Below are 26,784 nucleotides of genomic sequence, written 5' to 3'. Positions count from 1 at the left end.
CTATCTGTGCTGAATTAAAAAAAATTAAAAAAAGCCTCGCTTTTTTACCTGTCATGGCGCTGCTCTGAATAAGGTCTATATCATATTGATATCATGAGCGTTATATAGGCTACATAATATATGATTTATTTCATTAATTTTTATAGGCTACGTGAAGACATTTAGACCCACAAAGCCCCGCCCTTTAGAGGGACCCCGCGGAGATTTTCATGACGATGCATTTTAAATGAAAGCATTTAAATCAAGTAAACCAATTAAGATATCCCCTCCGCAGTGTGTAGGGAGAAGTGAACACTGAGGAATCGCTCCGCTGGCTCCAAGAAAAGAGCGCGAAACTAACGTTTAATATTCTATTTGTCAACTAGATAGTTAGAAAAAAATGCTTTCAAGGAAATTACAAAATAACCTACTTTTTGACATTTACTGACGAACCGCACCTCAGAGAACGTAGAAGCAGCGCTGCGGCAGGACTTCTGAGAGAGAGAGAGAGAGAGAGAGAGAGAGAGAGAGAAAGAGAGAGAGAGAGAGAGAGAGAGAGAGAGAGAGAGAGAGAGAGAGAGAGAGAGAGAGAGAGAGAAGATGAAAGAGAGAGCAGAGAAGACAGCAGCATGAAACGGGACAATGTACTCTTGCGCACTCGTCGCTTTGCACTAACTACAAAAAATAGCCTAGATATTTTATTCTTATGTGTTGAGCACTTTATTCAAAGCTTTTGCGCTTTTCGAAATGATACGATATATGTCTTCTCATCTGGCTTTGGAGTCTCGTAGTAACTATGCATGATCTTTAACCACTGTGCTGGATAAGGCGCAACGCACATTATGAAAGCGTAAGTGACCGTCACGTTCTGTTGGATACTCGACTTGAAACGGACAGGTGATTTAATTTGAAGTCTCGCGCCTGATGAAATGATGAAAAACTTCAGCTTGGTAAGTTTTTAAAACACCTGACGCTATCCTGCTCAGTCTGCATCAGATGCAATGTATATGTAGCCTACTCTTGAGATTTTAACGTCCAGAAAATGAATCTGTCAACATTTACGCGTGTCAGTAGATCAATTAAAACGTTCGTGTTTATCAACTTTGGTTAACAAAAACTATCACATGATATAAATCTTGTTTTGGGGTAGCTGAATGTTGAAACAGTATAGGTGATGTCTGTTTCCTCTCCTTCCTAGCTGAAAAATAGCTGTGATTTGGAACATGTTAGCTGGTTTCTAGCTGGTGTAAAATGACCATGCTGGTTTGTTGCTGGTCCAAGATTGTCAGCTTTCTCTTAGGACCAGGTAGAAACGGGAACCATGTTCCAAAACACAGGTAGCAGCTTAGCTTGATTATCCAACAGAAAGCTCCGGTACCAGAACATGTACCAGTTAGTAGAGTGATTTATACTTACCTGTATAAGTTAAGTATAAATCTGAGACATATTATACATTAAGTATAAGTTAATACAAACCTGAGACAGTAGGCATAGGAAACATCAGAAAATGTCAGAACATCAGATTGTTAAAGGTCATGGCCATGATCAGTGTGAATGTGTGTTTGAGTTTTACAGTCAAGATGTATAAACTCTCACATGTGGTGTGGTGTGATAATGAATGAAGGGCAGAGCACTACAGGTCACTGTAACTCCGTTCAATCACATTTGCATAATTGCTCTTTTCTCCTCTCTCACTTTTCTTGCCTTTCTCTTCCTTATACCTGCGTTGTCACCCTCCCTTATCTGTCTCTCTTGCAAACACACAACACAACTGCAGTGTGTGAGATGGACAGATAGCTGGTGTGAAAGGGAAGCATATGTGCTGGCTCTTTGGATGCTCAGCGTGAATCGTCAGCAGATTGCTGTGACCTTCCCGAGTAAATCCTCTGCCCAAATAACAAGCATACAGATGACCTGATGTATAAAATTAACATTTGCATATAGGCATTCTGAAACATGATTCTTTGTTAGCCTGATCCAGTGGGAAATACACAAACACATTATTTTGCAGTGATGACTCATTTAAAACATTTTTTTTAACCTTTTTAATTACCACAAATCTGAGTCAAGATCAATTTAGGTCACAAATGTTTTGTATGTGGGTGGAGTATATTCTCCTCTATTCTTTTAAGATTTACCATGAAGTTTGTTTGTTTCTGAAATCAATTTCAACTAATTTGAACTCACAGCTTTAATTTAGAAATTGTTTTTGGATTAAAGCATTGTCTAACCTACAGAGCAAACATTTCACATAGTTACATTCGGGCCGGCCCAGGCTTTGCTGGGGCCCTAGGCGAGATTTTAGAAAGCGTCCCTCAAAAGCCAACAACCGCCCCCACCAAACTGCTAATGCTGTCATAAAACATGAACAGTGCTGAACGTTAAATATGAAGTAAATAAATGATGATAATAAATAACAGCTAACAAATCTGGATAAAAGAATCACACAAGAATTAATCAAACTACAAATCAACAAAAAAAAGGAGCACTCTTACCTGTCATTCCTATTTGTGAGCATACACTGAAAATTAAATATTTAAATTTAAATGATTGCAATTCATGAATACTTTAAACTCCAGTCCTAGCCATGGTTTCTTTTAAAAGATGACACTTAGGACAAGTAAAAGCACTTTACTTGCAGCTAAAAACAAGCAAAAACGGCACACAGTGTAAAGTGTTGCCAGTAAAGAGGTTCTAAAAAAGCTATTTCAGAATTGTACACAAACATCAATGTCTGCCATTCAGAGTCGTCAACTTATGATTTCACTAATTTTTTTCAATGCTAATGGAAAAAATTATACCTATGGTAACTGCGTTGTGATGTACTGAATTATAATCACTTCATGATGCTGGCAGTGTATAAATTAGTCCAGCATAACATGTTGTCTATTACAATTATTAAATTTTCCGTTGATGTCAACTTTGTTATCGTAAACATTTTGTAATCTGAAGTAGGCTAAAATAATGTTAATTGGCATAAACACGTGCAAAGGGTGCTCCATTTAAAATCACTAAAAGCACTTATCTCAGACTCCGTTTTAATCGATTAAGCGTTCTACACTGTATAATTAATTTCTTATTTACATAGTGACGTTATAATGAGAGGATTAGCGAGCCCGCAGAACGCAGCATTGAACAAAATTCTGACTAACCTCTTACACCACTAACACCTCTGATTGGCCATCGCGTTTGAGACATGTTTGTGATTGGCTTCTTTGCTCAAAGATGCAAAAACACATGTAAACAGAAACCCTTTGACCCTTTGCAAATACAAATACACACTGGAGCCTTTGTAAATAAGTTTCTCCAATATGATATTAAATAGCATTTACCTGAGGGTGCTCTTCATAGTCTATGATTTCAGGTTTTACTATCCATTCCATATAGTGACAATGTAGGTAAAACCTGACCCATCCACACACACGTTCCATAGGTATTCTCTATAGAGAGCTGTCAATCTCCAGCTATATGAAATCAATGAAAGAGAGAAATTATACTGAGATTGAAGGTAGAAAGCAGAGGATTGGCGGAGAGCACATGGCCGTTTTTTGCTCACATGCGAGTGTGTGTCTCTCTGTATCTGCTCACAAGCGGTGGAATGTTGCATTTGTGTAACCGTAGCAACATCTCTGGAGAATCAAATCGATTCAGGTCTTCACTTTAGCAGATAAAGAGTCATGGCAGGTAGATGGGGATTTTATATACAAGGGTTTATTTCATAATCGTTATGGTTTATAGTTAGCGTTTCTTTTTAGGTGTTAGAAAGCACAATTTCTGTACATTTTAAGTGATCATATGTTTTATAATTTGCTTTGGGGAATCCTAAAACTACTGTTAAGTCAATTCTAGTGATTTTATTCTTACTATACACTGTTTTCTTTTGCTAAGATAAGAATGTTTGAGTGAATGTGTTAATGCATTAAGAATAAAGGAATGTGCTAAATGGACTTCAAATAGGACTGTTATAGGTGTCAGTGTGTTACACTGTATGTCATTTACTCTCAAACCATATTTATGTATGGACCGTATGAAACCATATGCATATGCAGGCATACAGTATGTATGTGCCAGTGAAATTGCCTTGGGCATGAAGAAGTTATTCAGATATTTGCTTTTCAGACCTGCACAGAACCCATTTCATTCTGGATATATTAAAGATGGGTTGAGCTTGTGTTCACCCTGTAAATGAACGAAATACTTTGTTAGCAAGACAGATTCAGAGGATGCTTGTATGACATTACTGTATATGTATTTAGCAGCAGTTAAACTGATTTGGTCAGTTTAGTCAGAGATGGCCAGTTTAGTGAAATTTAGTAGCAAATGTATACATCTTACATGCTAATCAAATTATATTTTTGCTTTTGAGATTGCACATTTGCTCTGACTAAATTGGCGGTGAATTATATTTGCATATATCCATATCACTGTAATAGACTAGATATATAATAGACATACAGCAGGGCACAACCAGACTCATTTATGCATCTGTATTTTTTTGTATTTAAAGAAAAAATCTAACTAATCTTTTTTTTTATTTTTTTTTTTATTATATTTTTGTAATTCATCAACAGTTTAAGTCAAAGTCTTTGTTTTAGCTCAGGTAATTCTGGTGCCCTACATATTAAACACAGTACCAAAAAGAAGAAGAAAGAAACTGTTTCCATAATCCAATTGATAGAATCTTAATCTGGGATTTTCTAGAGGAAAAACGTACTGACGAGTCTTTCTCTTGGATATATATTTACCCAAATCCTCTGAAAGTTTATGTTTCTCATTTGCCTTACTACTGTAATTATTATGTAAAATATAACCTTTAGATTACTCTATTTCTTCTTGTACTCTAGATTCTTTCACTATTTAGAACTTACTAATATTTGCAGATATGATTCGTTTTCTCTCTGTGAACCATATTATATAATTGTTTTTCCCCAATGTGTGAGTTCATTACTCTGTAATGGATGATTACATAATATATATAAGTACCTCCAGATCATTAGCATTTACTGCCTCTCTATTCTATTTCTGGTCAACCATTACAGTCAATTTGTACCAGACAAGGCATAACATTTTTTTTTTAAAGTCTGCCTTCACAATTCTGCTAATGTGTTCTGCAAGTTACTGTACCTTTCTGCAGTGCATCTTGCTATGTGATGTATACTACCAAGTTTAAACATGCTTAATAAAATTTATGTTAATTATAAATCCTTATTGCAGACACATTAAATCCTATGGAAGCTTGTTTCCGCCACAGAATAAAACATTTAAAAATATAATTGCTTCTTTTTATCTCACAATTGCGAGTTTACATCTCGCAATTCTGACTTTATTTCTCAGAATTGTGTGTTATAAAGTCAGAATTGTGTGATATAAAGTCGCAATTGCGTGTTATAAAGTCAGAATTGCAAGATTTCTGACTTCGCAATTCTGACTTTTTTTCTCGCAATTGCAACTTTATATCTCACAATTCTGACTTTATAACATGCGATTGTGACTTTATATCACGCAATTCTGGCTTTATATCACGCAATTCTGAGATAAAAAGTCAGAATTGTGAGATGTAAACTCGCAATTGTGAAAAAAAAGTCAGAATTGTGAGATAAAAATTTGCAATTACCTTTTTTATTTTTTTATTCTGTGGCGGAAACCAGCTTCCATAGTGTCCACATATGCACTGCTTTACCAAAAATAAAGTAACACTTAAGTTTAGGGTCCAATTCTTACTATTAACTAGTTGCTTATTGCAGAGGTGGAAAGTAACTAATTACAAATACTTTCGTTACAGTACCTGAGTAGATTTTTTTATTTGTTCTGCTTTCTGGAGTATAATTAAATTGTGGTACTTTTACTTTGTTGAGTTGAATAAAAAAAAAAGTATTCAACTTCGCTACATTTATTTTCCACCAAAAGTACAAATTAAAAAAAAAGTAAAAAAAATTGTAAAAGCTGAAATAATCTCAAAATATGTAGCAACAACAGTGAAATAAGATCACATGATTTATCGGTCAATCAGATGCACGTAAAAGTGTAGCACCTTATTTTATTGTTTTACTGGCACTTTTTCATCCATACCATTTTAATCCTACATTTCTTTGTTTAGACCTCTCACTTTCTGTTCTTTGCTTTTGCCCTTCTTAAAAAAACATTCAAATGATCTTATGTGGACTTTTTAAATTTAGCAATAAAACAATCGCTCTTGGCAACAGGGATAGCAAATATGTTTGCTTAGCATAGTGACAAACATGGCAATTTATGAGATTAATATCATGTTTTTCTCCAAAATCACTATACACGTCAGTCGTGTTTGAAATAACTTGCTTCTGTGGTCCATGTTGCTACTTAACACAGAGTGAGACAGAAAGTATATTATTTAAAAAAAATCTATACTCTGATACAGGCTATGTCGATTAGCGTTGCATTGTAGATATAGGCCTACATCATTCTTACGAAAATACTTGAGATAAACACAGATCATTGCAATTGTGTTTATTGCTTTCATGTTTCATCAGTCAAAACGTCTCTATCTTCATGTTATTCAGCTGTAGCGATATCTGATGTCCATAGGGATTTCCTATATAGGTGCCCTCTGGCTTTCTGTATGAATGAAACAGAAAATACCAAATTGCTAACATTGCCTCATTTTGGATAAAAATAGAAAAACATACTAAAGTACTTTGTAATGTAGTAACTTGAGTAGTTTTTCAGCAAACTACTTACTTACTCTTACTTGAGTCATTATTACTCTTTCCACCACTGCTTATTAGCATGCATATTACAATGGTATTGGCTGTTTATTAGTGCTTATAATACCTTATTCTGCATGACCATATTTTACATCCCTTAATCCTATACCCAACACCTAAACTTAACAACTACCTTACTAACTATTAATAAGCAGTAATTAAGAGTTTATTGAGGCAAAAGTCATAGTTAATAGTTAGGTAATAGTGAGAATTGGACCCTAAACTAAAATGACCAATTATTTTTTCTTTTTTTTAATGGATGAGTTGGATCAGAAAGTAAAGTAGAAGTAGCTAACAAATGCCCAGGTGGCACCTCGTGAATTTAACTGAGAGAATGCCAAGTGTACAGAGCTGATTCTATTTGTGTTATCATTTGTGTTTTAGATTTGATGGCTTTATTATCATGAGTAGGTTTGTCCAGACTTTTGACTGGTAGTAAATGTATTTGATAATGAGGTTATTTTTAGTTCATGAATAGTTAATTTTGTTGAACAGAAAATGAAAATGAACAATCAATACAAATAAAAAATCACTACAAACCTTTTTTTTTTTGCTATTCTAAAAAGAGGTAGTTCACCAAAAAAAAAAATCTGCCATAATTTACTCATCCTCATGACAAACATGAGTTCCTTTTTCTGTAGGAACAACATATTTTTTTCTCCTAGGTATTTCAGAGAAAAGAAAAAAAAAATTTAAAAGACATGAGGGACTACACTTCATTTTTTAGATGATGTTCCAACAAATGTTGGAGGTATAGAAATGATTTAGTCATGCATTAATGTCATTCCGTCTTTTTTGAGCCAGAAATCAAGGTGAAATAATAATTCAATATCAGATCAACCCCTTCACCAGGAATATTCTGTGAATAATGTGTGCCGTGCGGAGTGCTGAGTGGCTTCTGAGGGTTTATCTCAGTCTTCCATTGTGCTTTCAACACAGTCATTCCCTTCGAGGAATTACAAACAATCTCTGCATTTCCTTTAACTCGTGCAAGCCAGCACTCAGGCATGCTCGCTCGCACACATAATGGTGTTGTACGTCTGTAGTGTTAAGAATTAAGGATTGTGCCACTTTACTGTTCACTCCCATGAATTAAATATAAAAATCTGCAAATTCTCAATTCTAGCCCTCTTTCAACACATCTGATGCAACTTGAAGATGCTTTGCATAAGTTGGATATCTTTGGGGATTTTTTTTCAAGTTTCTTAAAATGTGTGTGGAAAAGTTTGGCAAAAAATAATTAAAGGTTCTGTCTATCAATCCCTTGCAGGGTATAATAGGATATTTTTTAGAGTAACAGCTACAAGTTTTTTCTCCCTGAGGGCCAGATTGTTATTTACAGTAAGAGTTAAGACCCGTTCACACCAAGGATAGCTATAATGAAAATGATGACGATATAGATTTAAAAATCATTCCAAATATAAAAGAATAGCTGAGTCCATTCCACAACTGTATCGATAACGAAGCAGAGGAATGATAAGGTTGGAATCACATTCAAAAATATTTTTTTCCAGCTGATGAACAATAAAACATTGACAGCCAATCAGAATCCATCCTGCTTTAAAGACTTTGAGCATTTAAAGCATCAGACGACATAACTGCATCGCACGCTTATAATAAACGGAATGATATCATCCGCTGGTGTGGACGCTAATATAGTTATCGTTATAGTTATCATTTTTGGTGTGATCGGGCCTTTAGTTTTAAGGAGAAAATCCCACAAACACTGTATCTACACCACCCTGATTCTGTTCAGGCTTGGACATTTTAAGAACATCTCTTGACCTTCAGAAGTGGCTTAATTTAAACTCAGCCCAAGTCCAGCCGAATTGATCTTATTATGATTCAGCAGGTTCAGGTTCAGTGCCGGCCAATCTCTCAGAAAAGATGATTGAACGCTGTTCTTCTGAACTATTAAAAATTCATCACTTCTCAGGTTCCACCATGTCACTGCAGTCTTTGCGGTCTGTGAAGCTTGACGTGATGGAGGAACTCAACATGTTCATCATGCTTCCAGAGGCGTCTCTGTGTTAACACCATTGTGTATCCATTATTATAATGTCATTATTTTTGAAATGTTGTCTCAGTGGTTGGTTTTTTACACATGTACTTTAAAGATTGGAACGTGGCTTCGAAACATGCTTCAAAGAAACAAATGCTACGAGTTCACTCAGATGCATTCAGTCAGCCTTACCTTGTTATGATCTCTGTTCTGAATTTCCTACTGCAGATGGCACAGATTATCTTTTCCCCTTATCAAGTCAAGTCACCTTTATTTATATAGCGCTTTATACAATACAGATTGTTTCAAAGCAGCATTACAGTGAGATCAGGATAAGTGTTGATTTAGTTCTGTTGTAAAGATCATCAATTATTAAATTAGTTTGTCATCTATAAAGCACTTCTGCCAAAAATGATGTCATCGTCCAGCTCTGTTCAGTACTCATACAACAGCGTCAGTACAGTCAGATTAATAATATTGTTGAATATTAAGTGTCCCAAACTAAGCAAGCCAGAGGCGACAGTGGTAAGGAACCCAAACTGCATCAGGTGACAGAATAGAGAAAAAAACCTTGGGAGAAACAAGGCTCAGTCGGGAGGCCAGTTCTCCTCTGGCCAATGAACGAACACAGTGTGATTATGATTCAGGCTGCATCACAAGTCAGAACTCAGCCTTATGTGCTTAGATTGGTCCGTAGTTTTATTTCACCCGGAGTTTGGTGCTTGGGTGAAGAACAGTGCAGATAGCAAATATGATTTAATCATCGTTTACTCAACCTTATATCATTTTAAGACTGACTATCATTTGTTTTCTTTTCTTTGAACTCAAACTGTTGAAGAATGTACTGGGGTCTGTTTCTCTGTGCTGATGCACAATATATCTGTTCCAAATTAGTTATTGGCCAATTTAAATATATATATATATTTTATTAGACATTGGATGATTAGTTGTTCATGCTCATTTCCCCCGATTTTTTTTATTCAGATTACCTTTGCCGTATACTAACGCTCAAAGTTTGTCTTTAAAAACACTGATAAATAATAACAGTGTTAACCATTTGTCAACCTGAAAATGGGATGGACATCTGTTATGCTCATCCTTGGTAGCTCCTTTGAGGGCATCTTGAGTAAAACAGCTCCGTGTTTAACGTATCACATACAAATCACGACTTGAACCAGAAGCGGTGCGACCTGTTTTACAGAATATTAAAGTTTGTTAGCGCAGTTTATTGCGATATGGCATAGCTAAAGAAGACATTTTAGATATATATGGGCTTTATCTACTGTATAATATTTTCAGGTATACAAGTCCATTGGTGTGTTCCATAAAAGAAAGTAAATCATACAGGTTTGGAACAACATAAAGGTGAGTAAAAGATGACAGAACTTGAACTTTCTTTACGCCTCTCTGAGTTCTTTAAAGGAGAACTCGGTAACTCTAGCGAACTCTACTCACTTCGCTGATTTTCCCTTTTGTTGTCGCATGTTTTCCCCACGAGCTCCCCCTACAGCTGTGGGGGGGCGTATATTTCACAACACGGTCGTAAAAAACTCACTTGCGGCGGCCTCCTCCCCCTCTCTACCGCTGCTCATGTGCGTTTGTTTGCAGTTGCAAGCCAACTGTATCGTGTGGAGCTATGTCTACCGAGGTGGGTAATCTGGTAATACATCATACATGTGTGTTTGTTTATGTCGAATTGCCGTAAAGCAATTTGTGTTTCGCGCTCGTTCTCATTCTCGTTCTCGCTTCTCACGAGACTTCCAATTTCTATCTTGCCGGGACGGTAGTCCCCAAGTTGCAAGGTTGGTTTTCCGCCTGGGAACGCTGGGGGGAGCGGGGAAAGTCACCAATATCACCAGAACAGGTTGTTTAACCATCCAAATGATTTCTAGACAGTTTTATTACGTTAAAAAAGTTACCAAGTTCTCCTTTAACTTTACTCTATAACTTCTTCACTTCACAGCTACCCTCAAACAACTAAAGACATTTTATGATTGAAATGTTGAAGGCTTATCTGTTAGAGCTATTTTAGGAGTGCTAACTGTTTAGCCTTGGATTCCGAGCTCTGCAATGTAATTTAGTCAGAGGTTTACATGATTAGTGAAGGTTTAAGAAGGCAACAGATGAAAATCACATGAACACTGCGAGGCTTAGGATCTTTTGCGGCTTATCTGGTTTATCACTGACGAGACACAGACTACATTTTAAAACATCGCAGCACTAAAATCTGTGTGTTTTCCCTCGCATGCTTGTGGATCTTCATTCTCTGGTTGGATTCAATGTAGTTGTAGAGACACTGATTAAGCAGTCGATGAGAGTTGACAAGAATCTTCTGCTTTGCACAGCAAGGTTCCAGATTTGAGGTGATTGAGGACATTCCCATGAACAGATCAAAGCAGAGTTCATACGTTGTATCTGACACATTCATTCTAACTATAAAAGAAAATGTCTTTTCTTAAATGCTTCTTCTTGAGCAAAACAATGCAGAATCTGTATTGAAGTACTGAGCACAATCATTCTGCATAATCAAATTAGCTTTTTCTTAAGGCACAGTAATTGCAAGTTTTTTCTTTGGATCACATTTAATCACAACCACTCAATGAAGAAGATTAAAGAGTTAAATCAGCCTTAGTTTACAATTATATTGATTGTTCCCAGATACATTGATTAGCACAAATGAACAAGTGTGTTTAGACTTTTCTGTTATTGATATTCACAGATCTCTGCATGTCACTCTGATGATATTTGGCCCGTGTTCATAAAGCCTCTCGAATCCATAATTCAAATGCATTGCACGTTGCCTGGAGTCTGTGCCGTTTCGTCCGAAGCCCAGTTTTCAAACTCAAGCCACACACTTCAGCTGGTCTTCAATATTTAATTCACAAAAGCAAACAGCCGTCATGCCTCAACAAAACATCTTCACACTTATCATTCTTGGCCTCCGTTAATGTTTGGGTTAATAAGGATCTAAAGAATTGCATCTACAGGACATTCACATCAAGAGTGAAAAGGTAAAAGGGGCATGAAAATATATTTGCAGGCCTGAGCTTTTTTTAATTGGAGAGACTATAGGGACGTGATAACACTGCAGTAAGAGTTGAAGTGTTGTTTTCTTAAGCAAGAGTTCTATCAGTTCAAACGGTTGTTAACTATGAGATGCTTTTCATCCCAAAGTGACCTATGGTGCAGTAATTACAGCGACAGTCCTCCGGAGCAATCTGGGGTTCGCGACCTGCATTACCAGGCATAAAACTAAACTACCGCACTATGCAAAAGAGTACAGAAACATATCCAATTACTGCTTATATTATATCATGCATTTATTGCCATATAATTGACCACATAAGATAAAAGCATCTTACAAAGGAATAAACAATTTACCCTGGACCAGAGCACATTAAGAACTCAGTAGGACTGCATAGTGCTCTACAAATTAAGGTCATCGCTTGTCCGTCGATATTGAACTGGTCCTTGGAGCTTTTTGCTTGCTAGAATCGAAGACAACTAGAACTGAAAAATCCATTTGAATGGCTCCGTACACAAATGCAGAGATGCATTGAGCAGGTTGACAGTGTAGTTTCTGTGCTTGCGTGTCAATTACAATACCAGACCGCAAGTTGATTGCTGCTGTCTGCTTTTGATTTGTTTTCACCATATTCATTATCTTACAGGGATCAACAGTAATGCCTTTTTTTCTGCTGGTAGTTTAGTTTTGCACTTGCCTGCCAATGTTTTCAATAAACAACAATGTTTTTGTTTTTGTTTTGTTTTTATGTAAAAATTATTTCTAGCAACAAATTATGTGAAAAAAAAAAAATATAATTATGTAATTTATGTGATTTTATATCATCTTTATTTAAAGAGAGAAAATTCTGAGAAAATATTTAGAAAAATGTCTTTATTTTTTGGGTCAAAGTTGTATTTACCCCAACATTTTTCAAAATATTTTCATTTGTGTGATACAGAAGAAAGTCATGCAGGTTTGGAAAGACATGAGGCTGAGTAAATGATTCACTTTTTTTTTTTTTTTTTAAATCAAATATTAAGAGTACCTTTCTACATTAAAGTTATAGCATCACCGCAGCACTGAACCAATAAGTTGTGATTCCGTCAACTGGCCTGAATTCTCTCACACTGTCCTGGATCACCTTAAGGACCCGATTAGGGGTGTGACAAGACACTTAGATCACGAGACGAGACATGAGATTTAGTTCACAAGAACGAGACGAGACAAGATTTTTCCACAGTATTTTCGACAAAATTCATGACTGGAAAATAGTCTGCAAGTGCATTTTGAAATATTTTAACATCATCTTGTAATGAATGTCATTTCAGTTCTACTTTCTGAGTATGAATTATCATATGCATTGAAAGACAACAATATACAAGCACTGTAAAATGTTTTACCACAAACTCAACTGACTGGCTTCTCTCCTGTATGATTTCACATGAGTCTCTTGAGACCTTACTGTACATGAATTGTTAGCTTCCAGAAATTCAGATTAAGGCTGTGTGTGACCTCCTAATTGAAACAGTATAAATAACAAAAATAAATAATTTTTTTCTTAATCGTATTAAGTGCAAACAATAAGTGCAACTATGGTCAAAGTAAGAGCAAACAGAGACCAAAACAGAGACCAGAGTTAAGAGTTGGTTACAACTACACAGCCCAGCCGAAGATAGGTCTGATATTGGGAGACAGGCTTATTGTATGTAGCCTGATTTCCACGCATCAGGGAGCTCGCGTTTTACTTTAGTTTTCTCGATCGCACGTAATCTGTGCCGAGCACCTATTCTACAAGATAAGACATTTATCAGACGCTTAGGCTCTGTTAAAGGGATACTCCACTTTTTTTGGAAATAGGCTCATTTTACAACTCCCCCAGAGTTAAACAGTTGAGTTTTACCGTTTTCGAATCCATTCAGCCGATCTCCGGGTCTGGCGGTACCACTTTTAGCATAGCTTAGCATAGATCATTGAATCGGACATGACCATTAGCATCTCTCTCAAAAAAATGCAGCGCCTGAAAATAGGTCTAATAGGTTAGACAAGACAAACTTAGTCCCGGTCACGTTGGAAGTTACCGAGCTGGGGACTATTTTCAGGCGCTGCGTCATATCATTACGCCTGCTGCACTCATGGTATGGCAGCAAAGTTTCTTGATTATTACGCAGGAATGAGAGTATAGTTCCTAGCCATATCAGCCTAGAAAATTGCAACTTTACATTTTCCGTCGGTCTTAGTACACGATGTAACTACAGAAGAGTCAAGTTTTAAATAGGAAAAATATCGAAACTCTTTGGTCATTTTTTTGAGAGAGATGCTAATGGTCATGTCTGATTCAATGATCTATGCTAAGCTATGCTAAAAGTGGTACCGCCAGACCCGGAGATCGGCTGAATGGATTCGAAAACGGTAAAACTCAACTCTTTAACTCTGGGGGAGTTGTAAAATGAGCCTATTTCCAAAAAAAGTGGAGTATCCCTTTAAGCAATGATTCCTTCACCATGGTCTTGTCAGTTCATGATCAGTGACCTGTGATTCCTGCTGCACTGTGTGCGACTCTGCAGCACGTGCTGAATGAGCAGACGTTTACAATAGTTTACAGTTGAAGGGAGCGTTATCCAACTGAATGAAATGTTTTTTATTTCCATATATAAAAACCAAAACGACAGTGATGATTGTAATGTAAACGTAGCGGTGGCATATTCTATGCTAATTTCACCCTCACGCTCCGTCATGGCGGGACAGCTTTTCACTTCGATGAGAAATCTCGTCACGGTTTAATATCGCGAGATCTCGTCACACCCCAAGACCTGATATACTTCAAGCGAAACCAAAGAACGAACTGGTTTGACAAAGCATCGATCTAAATCAGTCCAAAATGACGTTCATTTGGAGTTTATTTTGGTTATTTGAAATAGCTTGCCAAAGCAAACTTTCTGGAAAAGCTTGCTCCAGCTGGTAAAAGCCAAACTACCATTGGTCCATGGTGATTACATAATAGGTAGGTGTGCTCTGAGGCTCCGCCTTCTTTGATGTGGAAATCTTCTCTTGTTCATTTTCTCAGAAGCGAGTAACAACATGAGCACATTGGAGAGCTGCTTTATAGTAAAAATGAAGTTGTAATTCTAATTGAAAGTGACACTGACACTGTTTTTTATCTTTATTACCGTAAAGCTGCTTGCTTTAAAGCAATATGTTGTATAAATACACATGATGTGACTGGACTGCTGAATTGCAGAGCTTGTGCAAACATATCCACATTGCTATCAGATGCTTTCTTAACTGTTGTTTTCTAACCGCTCTCAGCGTGGGTGGTCTCGAGATGTTTACTAGCAATATACCGCTGCTCAGATATTTCAAACTTCTATTTACTCCTAAGTAAAAAAAGATAAACAAAAAAGAACTTCACTGTGAGTGTATCGTGGCCTTTATTGCCCTTGCAGCTCTAAGGATAATAGTAGCTTACAAGAAGCTCTGGCTGTTTAATTCAAGTCTCCAGTTGTACTTTTTTCTACATCAGTAGGCTTTTACCCACATCAAAGTCCTAAATAATACCACTTGTCCACTCATCACTGTTCAAAACTTCTTGTAGTCAAAGCCAAACACAACAGCAAGGGCAAGAGTGGGAGGAGATGATGAAAGGCAGCAATGGAAGAGGTCAAATGGTATCAAAGAGACATGTAAAGCCTGCCGGCATACTTCGCACCAATTTTTTTTTCAGTGTTTTTTTGGTACAAATGTAACACTTATCAGACCTGACAGGAGAAGAGAAAGGTCAGAGAAGCTCTCAGTTGGGGTAGATTTGTATTACAATTTTTGACCTACTTAAGCAACTACTATTAAAATAGATTCTTTCACAAAAAAAGGAAGAAAGAAAAGACATGTGTCCTTGCAGAAGTGTGAACATTTGACCTGATTATAACTTCTTGTAAGAAATGAAAAAGTATAGCACAAAAATACTTACTGACGAGTTTGGGACATACAGTCACCTTGAGGATGCAGGACAAAGTCACCTTGGGCAGCAATTTACCCATGAGCCACATTTAGTCCTCACGCTTGCTTTTGCCTTTAATGTCTATATAGACACCCTTGAACATCTGTGTGACAAAACATATTTACACTTCAAAAGTTTGGGGCCAGTAAAAATTGACTGAAGAAATGAATTCAAATAATCCTGAAAAAGTATTCAAGGATTCCACAAAAATATGAAGCAGTATGACTTGTTTTCAACATTGATATAAAAACACTGAAATAATAAAAAAGAATAATAAGAAATATTTATTGAGCACCAAATCAGCATTAGAATGATTTCTGAAGGATCATGTTTTGCCATCACAGGACTAAATTGCATTTTTAGATATATTAAAAAAGAAAACAATTATTTTAAAATGTAATAATATTCAACAATTTAACAGTTTTTACTGTATTTTTGAACAAATAAATGCAGCCTTGGTAAACATAAGAGACAAATCTTATAGACTCTGTCTGACTTCTGCCTTTAAAGAATGTAATTTTTTTCTTAATGTTTTCTCAGTTCATATGCAATGAAGTCATACAGATGTGGTTCTGCTGAGATGTTACCCTTTAACGCAGTCTTTGCACTACTTGCCAACCCAACTCACCTCATTGAACTGACAATGGCAGTCCCTCTGCCCTCAAGCCCCAGTGGTGCCCACAACAGCTTGATTTGCAAAAAACACACACTGTTTTTGAAGTTTAGGAAGTGTCTTAGGGCCTGATTTACTAAACAGGGCAAATAAGCGTGAGACTGCAATCCCATAAAAGCGCAGATGTGAGTGCCAAGTTCTGCGTGTGATCTACAGTCGACGTGCCAATTAAAGAACACAGACACAGCCGGATAATTTCCATAATGACCAACGCAATCTACCAAGAGCAGCGCAAATTAGTGTCTGGTTTCAGACATGCTTTTCTTTTGTCCATTAAATAATGTCACAAATACCAGTAAATTGACTTGCACAAACCTTAGTAAATCACCTTGTATATTTAAATACTCTCCTACCATAAATTTTGTGTCTGAAAGGAAATTCCTACAACTGCACATGCAATAAGGTCAGCCGATAAAATAACCCTGCATGTCCACGCCTTTTCAGCGCTAATATTGCACTGCGTCTCTTTAGTAAATCCTGACAGTAGTTTTTTTAATGCCAAAAGAGGGTTTGCGTTGGCGCAAGCTGTTAGTAAATCTGGCCCTCAGTATTTTAACTACGGTACATCCTAAATCTCATCAGATCACATCTGGCTCCGATGTGTACAGAAAAAGTCCCCAAATTCAAAGGTTTTAGAGCAACTTTTAATGTACCTTCCAGAAGTACATCACAACCTCCTACGGTTATTACATGCTCACAAAAGGTGCTTCTTAATAGAAGTGTGAACTTATGCTACTTACCTGATGAATCATCCAGAAAGGTGATAGAGGCACAATGGTTTTTGTTAACTCCAGTGTTCCTCCTACACATCTAGAAGACAGAAAACATTTATAGTATATGCATTAGAGTCGCATTGCGTCCACTGAAACATGTCCCGAATAAATGCATGTTGAAGAGATTTCAAGACCTCAGCTCTGCTCACTTATGAAAGCTGATATTGAGGTCATGGGTCTTTTTAAGTCATTGAAATTAGAGCCATGATCTGTTATGAAGGATCAGAAAATGTAGCATTGTATCACTTCTTCATGAAGTTCGATTTTATTAGATTTTTTTTATTTTAATATATTGTTATTGATTAAAGAAAATGTAAAGGTTAAAATGAACATATTATTTAAATATAAATAAATGGTTTTCTGCTGCACATAAATTGCTGCTAAATAAAAAAAATAAAAATTATCAATTGAATTTCCAACTTGGCTCGGTTTGTTACTTTTTTTTTTTTTTTTTTTTTTAGATTGTGGAATGGATTGGTTCTTTTTTCAAGAAACAATCTGTTATTTGAGTCATGTTGGGTTGCTATCTGCAGCTGTAATTGAAAAGGGTGGAAAAGGGGCTTTACTTCTAAACCTTCAAAATAAAAAGTTGTTAGAAGTAATATGTCACATTGACTAAATGCAGAGCCATTGAAAAACAATGGTCCCCAGTCCATCAGCCTGTCAGAACAAAAACACACACAAAAAAAGTTTTTGGAAGACTTGACATATTACAAATGGAGCTGAAAGCAAGACCAGCCAAACTCCGGACATGAAAACTTTAAGTGAGAGATTGTTATCCATCAGTGGAGTTTGAGTTAGAGTTATTTGTTACACAGATCATGAGTACTGACACAGAATTACAAGGATATGCCACACACACACACACACACACACACAAACAAACAAACAAACAAACACTTATGTCATTAAATAATATCAAGATCTGCTCGGTTACCATGATAGTCTGTTTCGTTTTATAACCCATGGCAGACAAGTTGAGTGTAAAAAAAGAAATTAAAATATACCCATATCCCTGAAACATTTTCCACTCACAGAATAAACAATTCTCTTATCCCATTAACTAGCACTATAACTGTATTTGTTCTGAGCTTTTTATTAGTATCGTATGGTTTATGCTGCGTTTCCACCGAAATTACCTGGCACAATTTGTCCCAGGACAATTTTTTTTCCCCCAGACCTGTTGCTGTCTGCATTTCCACCGTGGTCTAAAGTACTGTGAAGATTACACAAATTAATCCGGTGACGTAGGACTGGACGCTACTTTACAGTTTCCGCTGGATTTCATTCATTCATTTAAGCTTAAGAAAGCCTGAACCTCATCGTCGGTCCATCTGTCATTTTTTTAAACTCCATTGTTGATTCAAATAGCAAACAACTGTTAATGCACGCACCGCATCAGATTCCCATCTCTGAAAAAAGTACTACCTCGCCAGCAGGGACTTTCTGAGGGGGAAATATTTACCCGGAACTTCATTTAGACCCTGGTTCCTGCGGTGGAAACACACCGAGTACCACCCCAAAGTCCCTATAGTTCCTGGGGAAAGATCCTACGGTGGAAATGCGGCTTTAGACTTTAATACTTAACTTTGTTACACTTTATTTTGGTGGTCCACTTTAGACATTCTACTAAGTAACTTTGCAACAACTACATGTCAACTAACTCTCATTAGAGTATTAGTAGACTGTTAGTGGACTGTTCGGTTAGGCCAGGTTAGGTGTTAGGGTTCGGTTAGTAGAATAAGTTGACACTTTGCAAAGTTACTGACTGTTAGGGAACACAAAATAAAGTGTTAGCAGATATTAAAGGGATAATTGACCCAAAAATGAAAATTCTGTCATCATTTACTCACCCTCAAGTTGTTCCAAACCTGTATAAATTGGTTTGTTCTGCTGAACATAAAGGACGATATTTCGAAGAATGTCGGTAACCAAACAGTTGTGGGGTACCATTGACTTCAACAGTATGGGGAAAAATAAGGGTTTGGGTACATACATTCTCCAGGAAATATTCCTTTGTGTTCAGCAGATCAAACAAATGTATATAGGTTTGGAACAACTTGAGGGTGAGTAAATTATGACAATTTTCATTTTTGTGTGAACTATACCTTTAAGCAAACAGTCTACTAATAATCTAATGAGAGTTAGTTGACATGAAGTTACAAAGTTACTTATAGTTAGTAGAATGCCTAAAGTGTACAATCGAAATAAAGTGTTCAATAGTTCTTGAACTGTGTGCTTTCGTTTGCCTATTTTTGTAATTAAAAAGACAGTTCACCCAAAATGTTTAATTCTGTTACGATTTACTAACCCCCATGTCATTCCAGAGCTGGATGACTTTTGTTCTTCTGCAGAACAAAAACAAAAGATATTTTGAACAATGTTTTTAACTGTATTTGTTCATACAGTGAAAGTGGTTCAAAACAGCATTGGACCCCATTGACTTCCATTGTAATTTATGGAAAGAAAAACTTGACAATAGAAAGAATTGACAATAAGTCAATGTATTGTTTTATTTCTATGTTATACTGTAAGATTGAATTATCAAGTTTGTCCAAGGTAGACCTCAAGTCATTCATTGTACTTCCTTTCTCTGCCGTCTAGTCCAAATTGTATTTTGTTATTGTCAACTTGTATTTGCCAAAGGCATTTTATACTGCTGTGTGCGTTTGATTTTGTGTGAGCATTCGGTCAGCACTGGCAATAGGTGGCAACACATTTTGTGTTGTCTGAGCATTTTTTTTCAATTAACCTGACGGTCTCAAAGTCTCCTTCCTAAAATATATTGACCTGGGACCCAAATCATTTTGTTATTCTGACTTTCACCAATTACACAGAACCAAGCAAAAGTAGAGAAAATGTTGGGCCAACATTTGGAGCATAGTAATACCCTAGGGTTGGCCTCATTAGCTTGCAGCCCGTTGGATCTGCTGGTGTGGAGATAATCCGCTGTTGTTTTCTGCCGTCTCACATGAAGTATATGCTAATGATGACACTGTTTTACAGAGATACAAGCCACAACAAAAGCACTACATTCTGTTCTTTAGTTTGTAGATATTAAATCCCCTTTAACATCTGAAACTCACATTTATTAGACTTTGCACAATTCTCACAATATGTTTCAGTATGTTCTCACAATGTGTTTCAGATTTCAAAAGCTTGGGGTCAGTAAGATTTTATTTGTAAAGAAATTAAGGCAACACTTTAGAATGCTGTTCCATCATTATTGAACAACTATACAGGAACAAATGAGTAACCCAATATTAATATTCTAGTAACTGCTATTAACTAACAAGAAATTCTGATTAACGAATCGGAATTAGCAAGTAATAGCGCTTAGTTGAATGAGGTAGTTCACTATTAGCTAATCAGTAACTGCTATTTTTTCACTTGTAACCTTTTAGTTTAGGGTTTAATTCACACTATTAACTGGTTGCTTATTATCATGCATATGGATATTTGCTGTTTAATAGTACTTATAAGCAATGCCTTATTCTGCATGACCATATTCTACATCCCTTAATCCTACCCAACACCTAAAGTGAACTACTACCTTGCTAACTATTAATAAGCAGAAATTAAAAGCTTATTGAGGCAAAAGTCAGAGTTAATAGTGTGAGTATTGGACCCTAAACTAAAGTGTGACCGAACTACTATAATTAATTCTAAAGAGAAGATTGTGTAACCCACTAGTAATGACAGAAATGTTACTCTTTCCTTCAAAAGGAATTACTAATTATTTGTATCAGTAATCTAAAGTGAAAAGCATGGTAACTACCTAGTAATGACTGAAGTCATTCTAAACTTTTGAGGTTACAATGATGCTGGCACTGGCTGGCAACTTTTTTCAAAAGCGCAGGCAGGGAAAGTGTTAGTAGTCCTCTGGGGGGTATGAAAAAAATAGTTATTGATTAGCTAATAGTGAACTACCTTGTTCAATTAAGCGCTATTACTTACTAATTTGTTAATCAGAATTTTTTGTTAGTTAATAGTAGTTTGTTCTCATTTGTTCCTGTGTTATTGATTCATGACGGAACAGTATTCTAAAGTGTTATCGTAATACTTTTGATTCATTAAATTGATCAACATTGACAGTAAAGACATTTATTAAATTACAAAAGATTTCTATTCCACATAAACTCTGTTCTTTCGACCTTTCTATCCATCAAAGTATCCTGAAAAAATGCATTTCCACAAAAATATTAATATGTTTTCAACACTGATGACTTTGTTGACTTGTAACACTGAATACGCATCATAGTACACATCATATTTTTTTTTATTTTTTTTTAATAATATTTCACAATATTACTTATTTTACTGTATGCTTGATCAAATAAATGCAGCCCTGGTGAGCCTAAGCGACTTTTTTCAACAACAAAAACTACACCAACCCCAAACTTTTGAACAGTGGTGTATATAATTTTGAAACGATGAGTATTGTAATGTTTACGGTTTGCCACAAATGCTGTTGACTGAGCTTGTACTGAACCCAGAATTCATATATGTGCTGTTTATTGGGTCAACCTGCAGCATCATCGCTGAGATGCTTTGCGTTCATCCTGGCTACTAGGTACACCAACACCTTTTATCAGAAAAAGTGTCGGGTCCTATTGGGATGTATGACCTTTATGCCTTCAATAAAAAGTGGAAATGGCATGTTTTATACATAAGGGGCAGTGGACATGTTTTCTTTGCATAATTTCAATTTCAATTCTGAGTGCTTGGCCCTAAACAGCATTACATAGAATATAAATTGCACCACAATTATCTTTTCCACCTAGTTTGACATGTACGGAGCCATGGCATGTTTTGCAATGATTTGCAATAGGGTTTTCTATAAATATTCAGATATGTAAATCTGTAAACCATGCGTGCATCTATAACTATGAAGAACAGGACATGTGAGCATGCTCTGCAGCCAATCGGGGACCGCTAATGTTTAAGTGAAGATGCTGGCAGGTGATGTGACTGAAGTGTGAGCTCTGCATTTTTTTTTTTTTTTTCACCAGGCAAGAACCAGAATGCTTCCAGGTGTCACGACACATTGTTAGTCAGACACAGGAACTCTGGAAGCTCTATGGTGGCAGCAGGTTTCCCCTCGAGGCACAATACTCTAGAGATACTCATCAATCAAAGCTTGAGTCTGAAAAGCAGAGCCCAGGGTAAAGAAATAATGTTAATGGAGAAAAAACATACTATATAAAAAAAGTTTTTTATTGATGATATCAGAAAAATAATGATTTTCATTTGCATCTTAAGCAGGAGAGCACGTATCTTGATTTGAGCATGGACAATTGATTTTATTATGTGAGTTTGGCTTTGCAAGAATAAAAAGCGTCGGAATTAACGTTTTAATATGTTCAAGCACTTTAGGCTTTATCCTGTAATCCTGCAAAATAGTGTGTAGGAAGATTAAGAGCTCTAGAAATCGAAATAGCTCTTTCCAGTTGCTAGCTAACTACTCTGCACTAATTTAAATAAATAAATAAATAAATAAAAACTACAGTAAATAGAACATTGATCTTCTGATGCATGAATGTCCGACAGCTCTAATCTACAAGAGCTCTTTCTGTTTTCTCAGTTAGAGCATTTTCAAATTTTAAATCAATTATATTTACATTATATTTTTACATTATTTTAAAATATTATTCATTATGCATTTTCACACAAATAAATAAAACGGTTTTACAAAGACATTTTCGCAATAATAGCTGGGAATTCTAATTTTTTTATTATACATGAAACTCTAAGACAATAAATTCACTTTTTAAAACACGTTTCCAGGAAAATGTTGGCATTCAAGACAAAACATTACCAAATCATTCTGTATGAAGTTTTACCTGCTAATGTAAGTAATGAGAGCCTAATCTGCATTATTAAAATGAATCTTCTCAGTATATTTCCACAGGTGCATCTTAAACGTTCAACTATTGCGTATGTAGAGACTAATATCAGGAACAGTTTTCTAAAGTTCTCATTCTTAATTCTCTCTTTTCTTTTTCTCTATTCCAGATCTTCACCTGGATTAAGTCCTTTCTTCTGGACTGGCACCTTCACGTGGCCAATATTTAAAAATATAACTTTTTACAGCTTTTGGTGTTCTGGGAAACTGCAAAATCACCTCTCTCTAAACCATTTGCAGCCATCACTGGATATACAGGGAATGAAGGAATATTCTGATCCGTATGTCTGAAACAACAGAGCTGTTGCAGACCAACAGGAGAATATATAAAAAAAGTCTTCCAGCAGTTCATAAGAGCTGAATTGTAGGATCTCCAGTTTTTATGGTAGAATAAGGGACAATAAAGAAAATAATGAGCAGTGATTTAAGGGCTAAGGAATATTTTTTATAACTCAAAGTTGAGCACAAAGGGTAATGCCGGTTTCTTGTTTGTTCTGTGGCATTTAACTTTCTGTGTGTGTCAACATATTCTACAAAAAAAGAAACAGAAACAGTCACAGTATCTTCAACCATGAATTACTGCTCACATTTATCAGCCATGACCTTCACAAAGGCAAAGCATCACCAATATCTCAAACCAGCAAACTAAATTACTCTTTCATCACAAGAGGTTTTCATGGAATAATTGATCATTTATGGTAAGAATCATGCATAGATGATATGAAGCGCTGGTGAACCATGCAATATGGATCTGTTCAACAGCTCAGATGAGTTCTTCCTCATCAATGCTACGGTCAGTCCCACAACCCTGGAGTCAAGGGACGGCGCTACCCTCCTCGGCCTTCAGATCTCCATTTCTGCCATGCTAGCAATCGTCACTTTGGCCACTGCTCTGTCCAACGCTTTTGTGATCGCAACCATTTTCCTCACACGCAAGCTTCACACCCCTGCCAACTTCCTGATCGGCTCTCTCGCAGTGACTGACCTCCTGGTGTCCATTTTAGTCATGCCGATCAGCATTGTGTACACGGTCAGTAAGACTTGGACTCTGGGTCAGATCGTGTGCGATATCTGGCTATCATCTGACATAACGTTCTGCACGGCTTCCATCTTGCACCTGTGCGTGATCGCGTTGGATCGATACTGGGCCATCACCGATGCCCTGGAATACTCGAAACGGCGCACCATGCGTCGAGCGGCGCTGATGATCGGCGTAGTGTGGGTGATCTCCGTCTCGATCTCCTTGCCTCCTCTATTCTGGCGTCAGGCTAAGGCACACGAGGAGCTCACAGAGTGCATGGTCAACACTGACCAGATCTCCTACACGCTTTATTCCACATTTGGCGCCTTTTACGTGCCCACAATCCTCTTGATGATTCTCTATGGGCGTATCTATGTGGCGGCTCGCTCTAGGATCTTTAAAACACCAGCGACCAGCGGAAAACGGTTCACCGCTGCTCAGCTCATCCAGAACTCAGCGGGCTCTTCGCTCTGCTCGCTGAATTCCACCTCAAATCAGGAGGGACATCTTCATCCTGGAGGAGGTGGAGGTGGGGGAGGGGGAGGGGGAGGGGGGTCTCCTCTTTTCACGAACAGTGTGAAAGTGAAGCTGGCTGACAGCGTACTGGAAAGAAAGCGTCTTTGTGCCGCTCGGGAGAAGAAGGCAACCAAAACTCTTGGGATTATCCTGGGTGCGTTTATAGTGTGCTGGCTCCCGTTCTTCGTGTTTACGCTGGTGATGGGGGTCTGTAAAGACTGCTGGTTTGATCCTGTGCTCTTTGATGTGTTCACCTGGCTAGGGTACCTCAACTCGCTCATTAATCCAGTCATCTACACTGTCTTCAATGATGACTTCAAGCAAGCCTTCCACAAACTCATTAAGTTTAAAAGATGCTATTGATGTTACACCCCTGTCCTGTTTTGTCACATTCATGACTTAATTAGAGGATTTCTGCGGAAAATATCTGAATCCTGTGAGCTTTCATTGTTCATATGCTGTTGAGGACCCCTACGTACCCTGCCGTTTGTTTTTCTGTGAGCTCCTAAACGCGCATACAGTGTCTGGTCGATGTAGATTACTCTTCTCATGAGACAGCTTGTAAAATATCTTGCCATATTGTTGATGCTTCCTCGTAGTTTATGAATGCATGCTAAGATTACAAATCCTTCGCTAGAGAGCAACGTTCTACTGTCTCTGTAACCAATAACTGTCTATAAACTGCCTTATTTAACAGAAACAGAGTAAAATTAATATGAAAGACTAAATAAAAAAAAGATGGTTGCTGTTCCCATAGGAAAGCACATATATAAGGGCCCCCTGAGGACCGTGCAGATTATGAACATTAGCATAGACTCCCTAAATAAAAATGTTCATTATATAAGATTAAAAAAAAGCTTTAAATTTTGTGGTTTTGTATTTTTGTCTGAAAGAAGTTTGTTTTCAGTTCTCTCCTTCCCTCCATTTTGATGTCAGAGTTTGAGGGGTTTTATGATCATGAAGATGAAAACCAGGCTTCAGGCTGCATGGCTCATTTCAGGACATGATGCAGCAGAAGAAAACCATATAATGATCAAACGTTCAAATTCTGGATACACCTGATGTGTTTTGACACAGGGTGCAACTTTTGCAGCAAAAGTGCCACTAAAGATAGTTTTTATTGATATTTTAACAATGTCCACATCAAAAACACACACACACAAAAAAAAAAAAAACAGTGTGTTTAACACAAGCCTTAAAACCAAATAATAATAGTGATAATAATGATTATAAAAAAGGAGATACATATGCAGTATGTTTATTATAACACAATGGAGGAAAACAATAAGGAACACACAAATATCCAATATACATCATATATGTACTGTATATATAACCAAGTGAACAGGGGTATATAAATGTATACTACAATTGTGCCATTATGGGTACGTGCTGGAATCTTCAGTTATCCCAAGAGACTTCAATGGTTCTTTCCACATTTTATTAAATGACATTGTTTGCCCATAAAATAGAATCCAATTTTTTTCTAAAGATATAAAATACTTTACCATTGCTAGCCAATCCCTATATAATTAAGAGCGCTATCTCCAACCCATTTGTTCATAATGGCCTTCCTTGCCAACATCAGCAAAGGATGAACAATGTCTTTGGCTGCGTCCGAAATCACATACTCTCTTGAGGAAGTACTTATTTTGAATAAGTAATTACTTCACGACGGCAAAAAAAAAGGATGTTCCATAAAATGAATGTGAATGTACGTACTACATTCGCCATGCTTTCATTATCACAGCATCATTTATTTTATTTATTTATATGGTGTGAAGGTCCTTATCTCGTCAAATATCCCAACAATGCAAGTGAAGCACCTCTGACTGCAGTGGCATATATGAATAATGGCATCCAGGAAATTGGCAAACTTTGCCCTCCATCACTCTTTCTTATGATGAAGGTCAGCTGTGTTTGGTTCAAAAGGTTTTTTGATAAGAAAACATGGCAATAAGAGACTTTAGACCTGAGTCAGACAGGAATAATGAGGCATATCCCTGGAACGTGCTGCCTGCAGGCTCTCAAACAGCATTTGAGAGTGCGGGGTAAAGCTATGCTGGGCTATTTGGTTGAGATAGATTGTCTGTATATTCACAGTCTGTATATCAAGAGATAGAGCTCCCTCTCACTCATCCACACAGCAAGGATTAGGTCACACGCCATAAAAT

At 36.8% G+C, this 26,784-nt stretch overlaps 1 protein-coding gene across 1 annotated transcript; it reads left to right on the top strand.

Moving 5' to 3' along the window:
* Window positions 1-578: 578 nt before the first annotated feature.
* Window positions 579-25,323, top strand: htr1d (5-hydroxytryptamine (serotonin) receptor 1D, G protein-coupled). The gene is made up of 2 exons (XM_084394380.1): window positions 579-929; window positions 23,184-25,323. The coding sequence occupies exon 2, from the start codon at window positions 23,819-23,821 to the stop codon at window positions 24,971-24,973; it is 1,155 nt and encodes a 384-aa protein (XP_084250506.1). The 5' UTR covers window positions 579-929; window positions 23,184-23,818; the 3' UTR covers window positions 24,974-25,323.
* The last annotated feature ends 1,461 nt before the right edge of the window (window positions 25,324-26,784 follow it).

This window comes from Rutilus rutilus, assembly GCF_951802725.1.
Source record: "Rutilus rutilus genome assembly, chromosome: 21".
In the NCBI taxonomy this organism is placed as follows: domain Eukaryota; kingdom Metazoa; phylum Chordata; class Actinopteri; order Cypriniformes; family Leuciscidae; genus Rutilus; species Rutilus rutilus.
The sequence above is the reverse complement of the archived record's forward strand: the minus strand, read 5'-3'. Positions and strand labels throughout refer to the sequence as shown.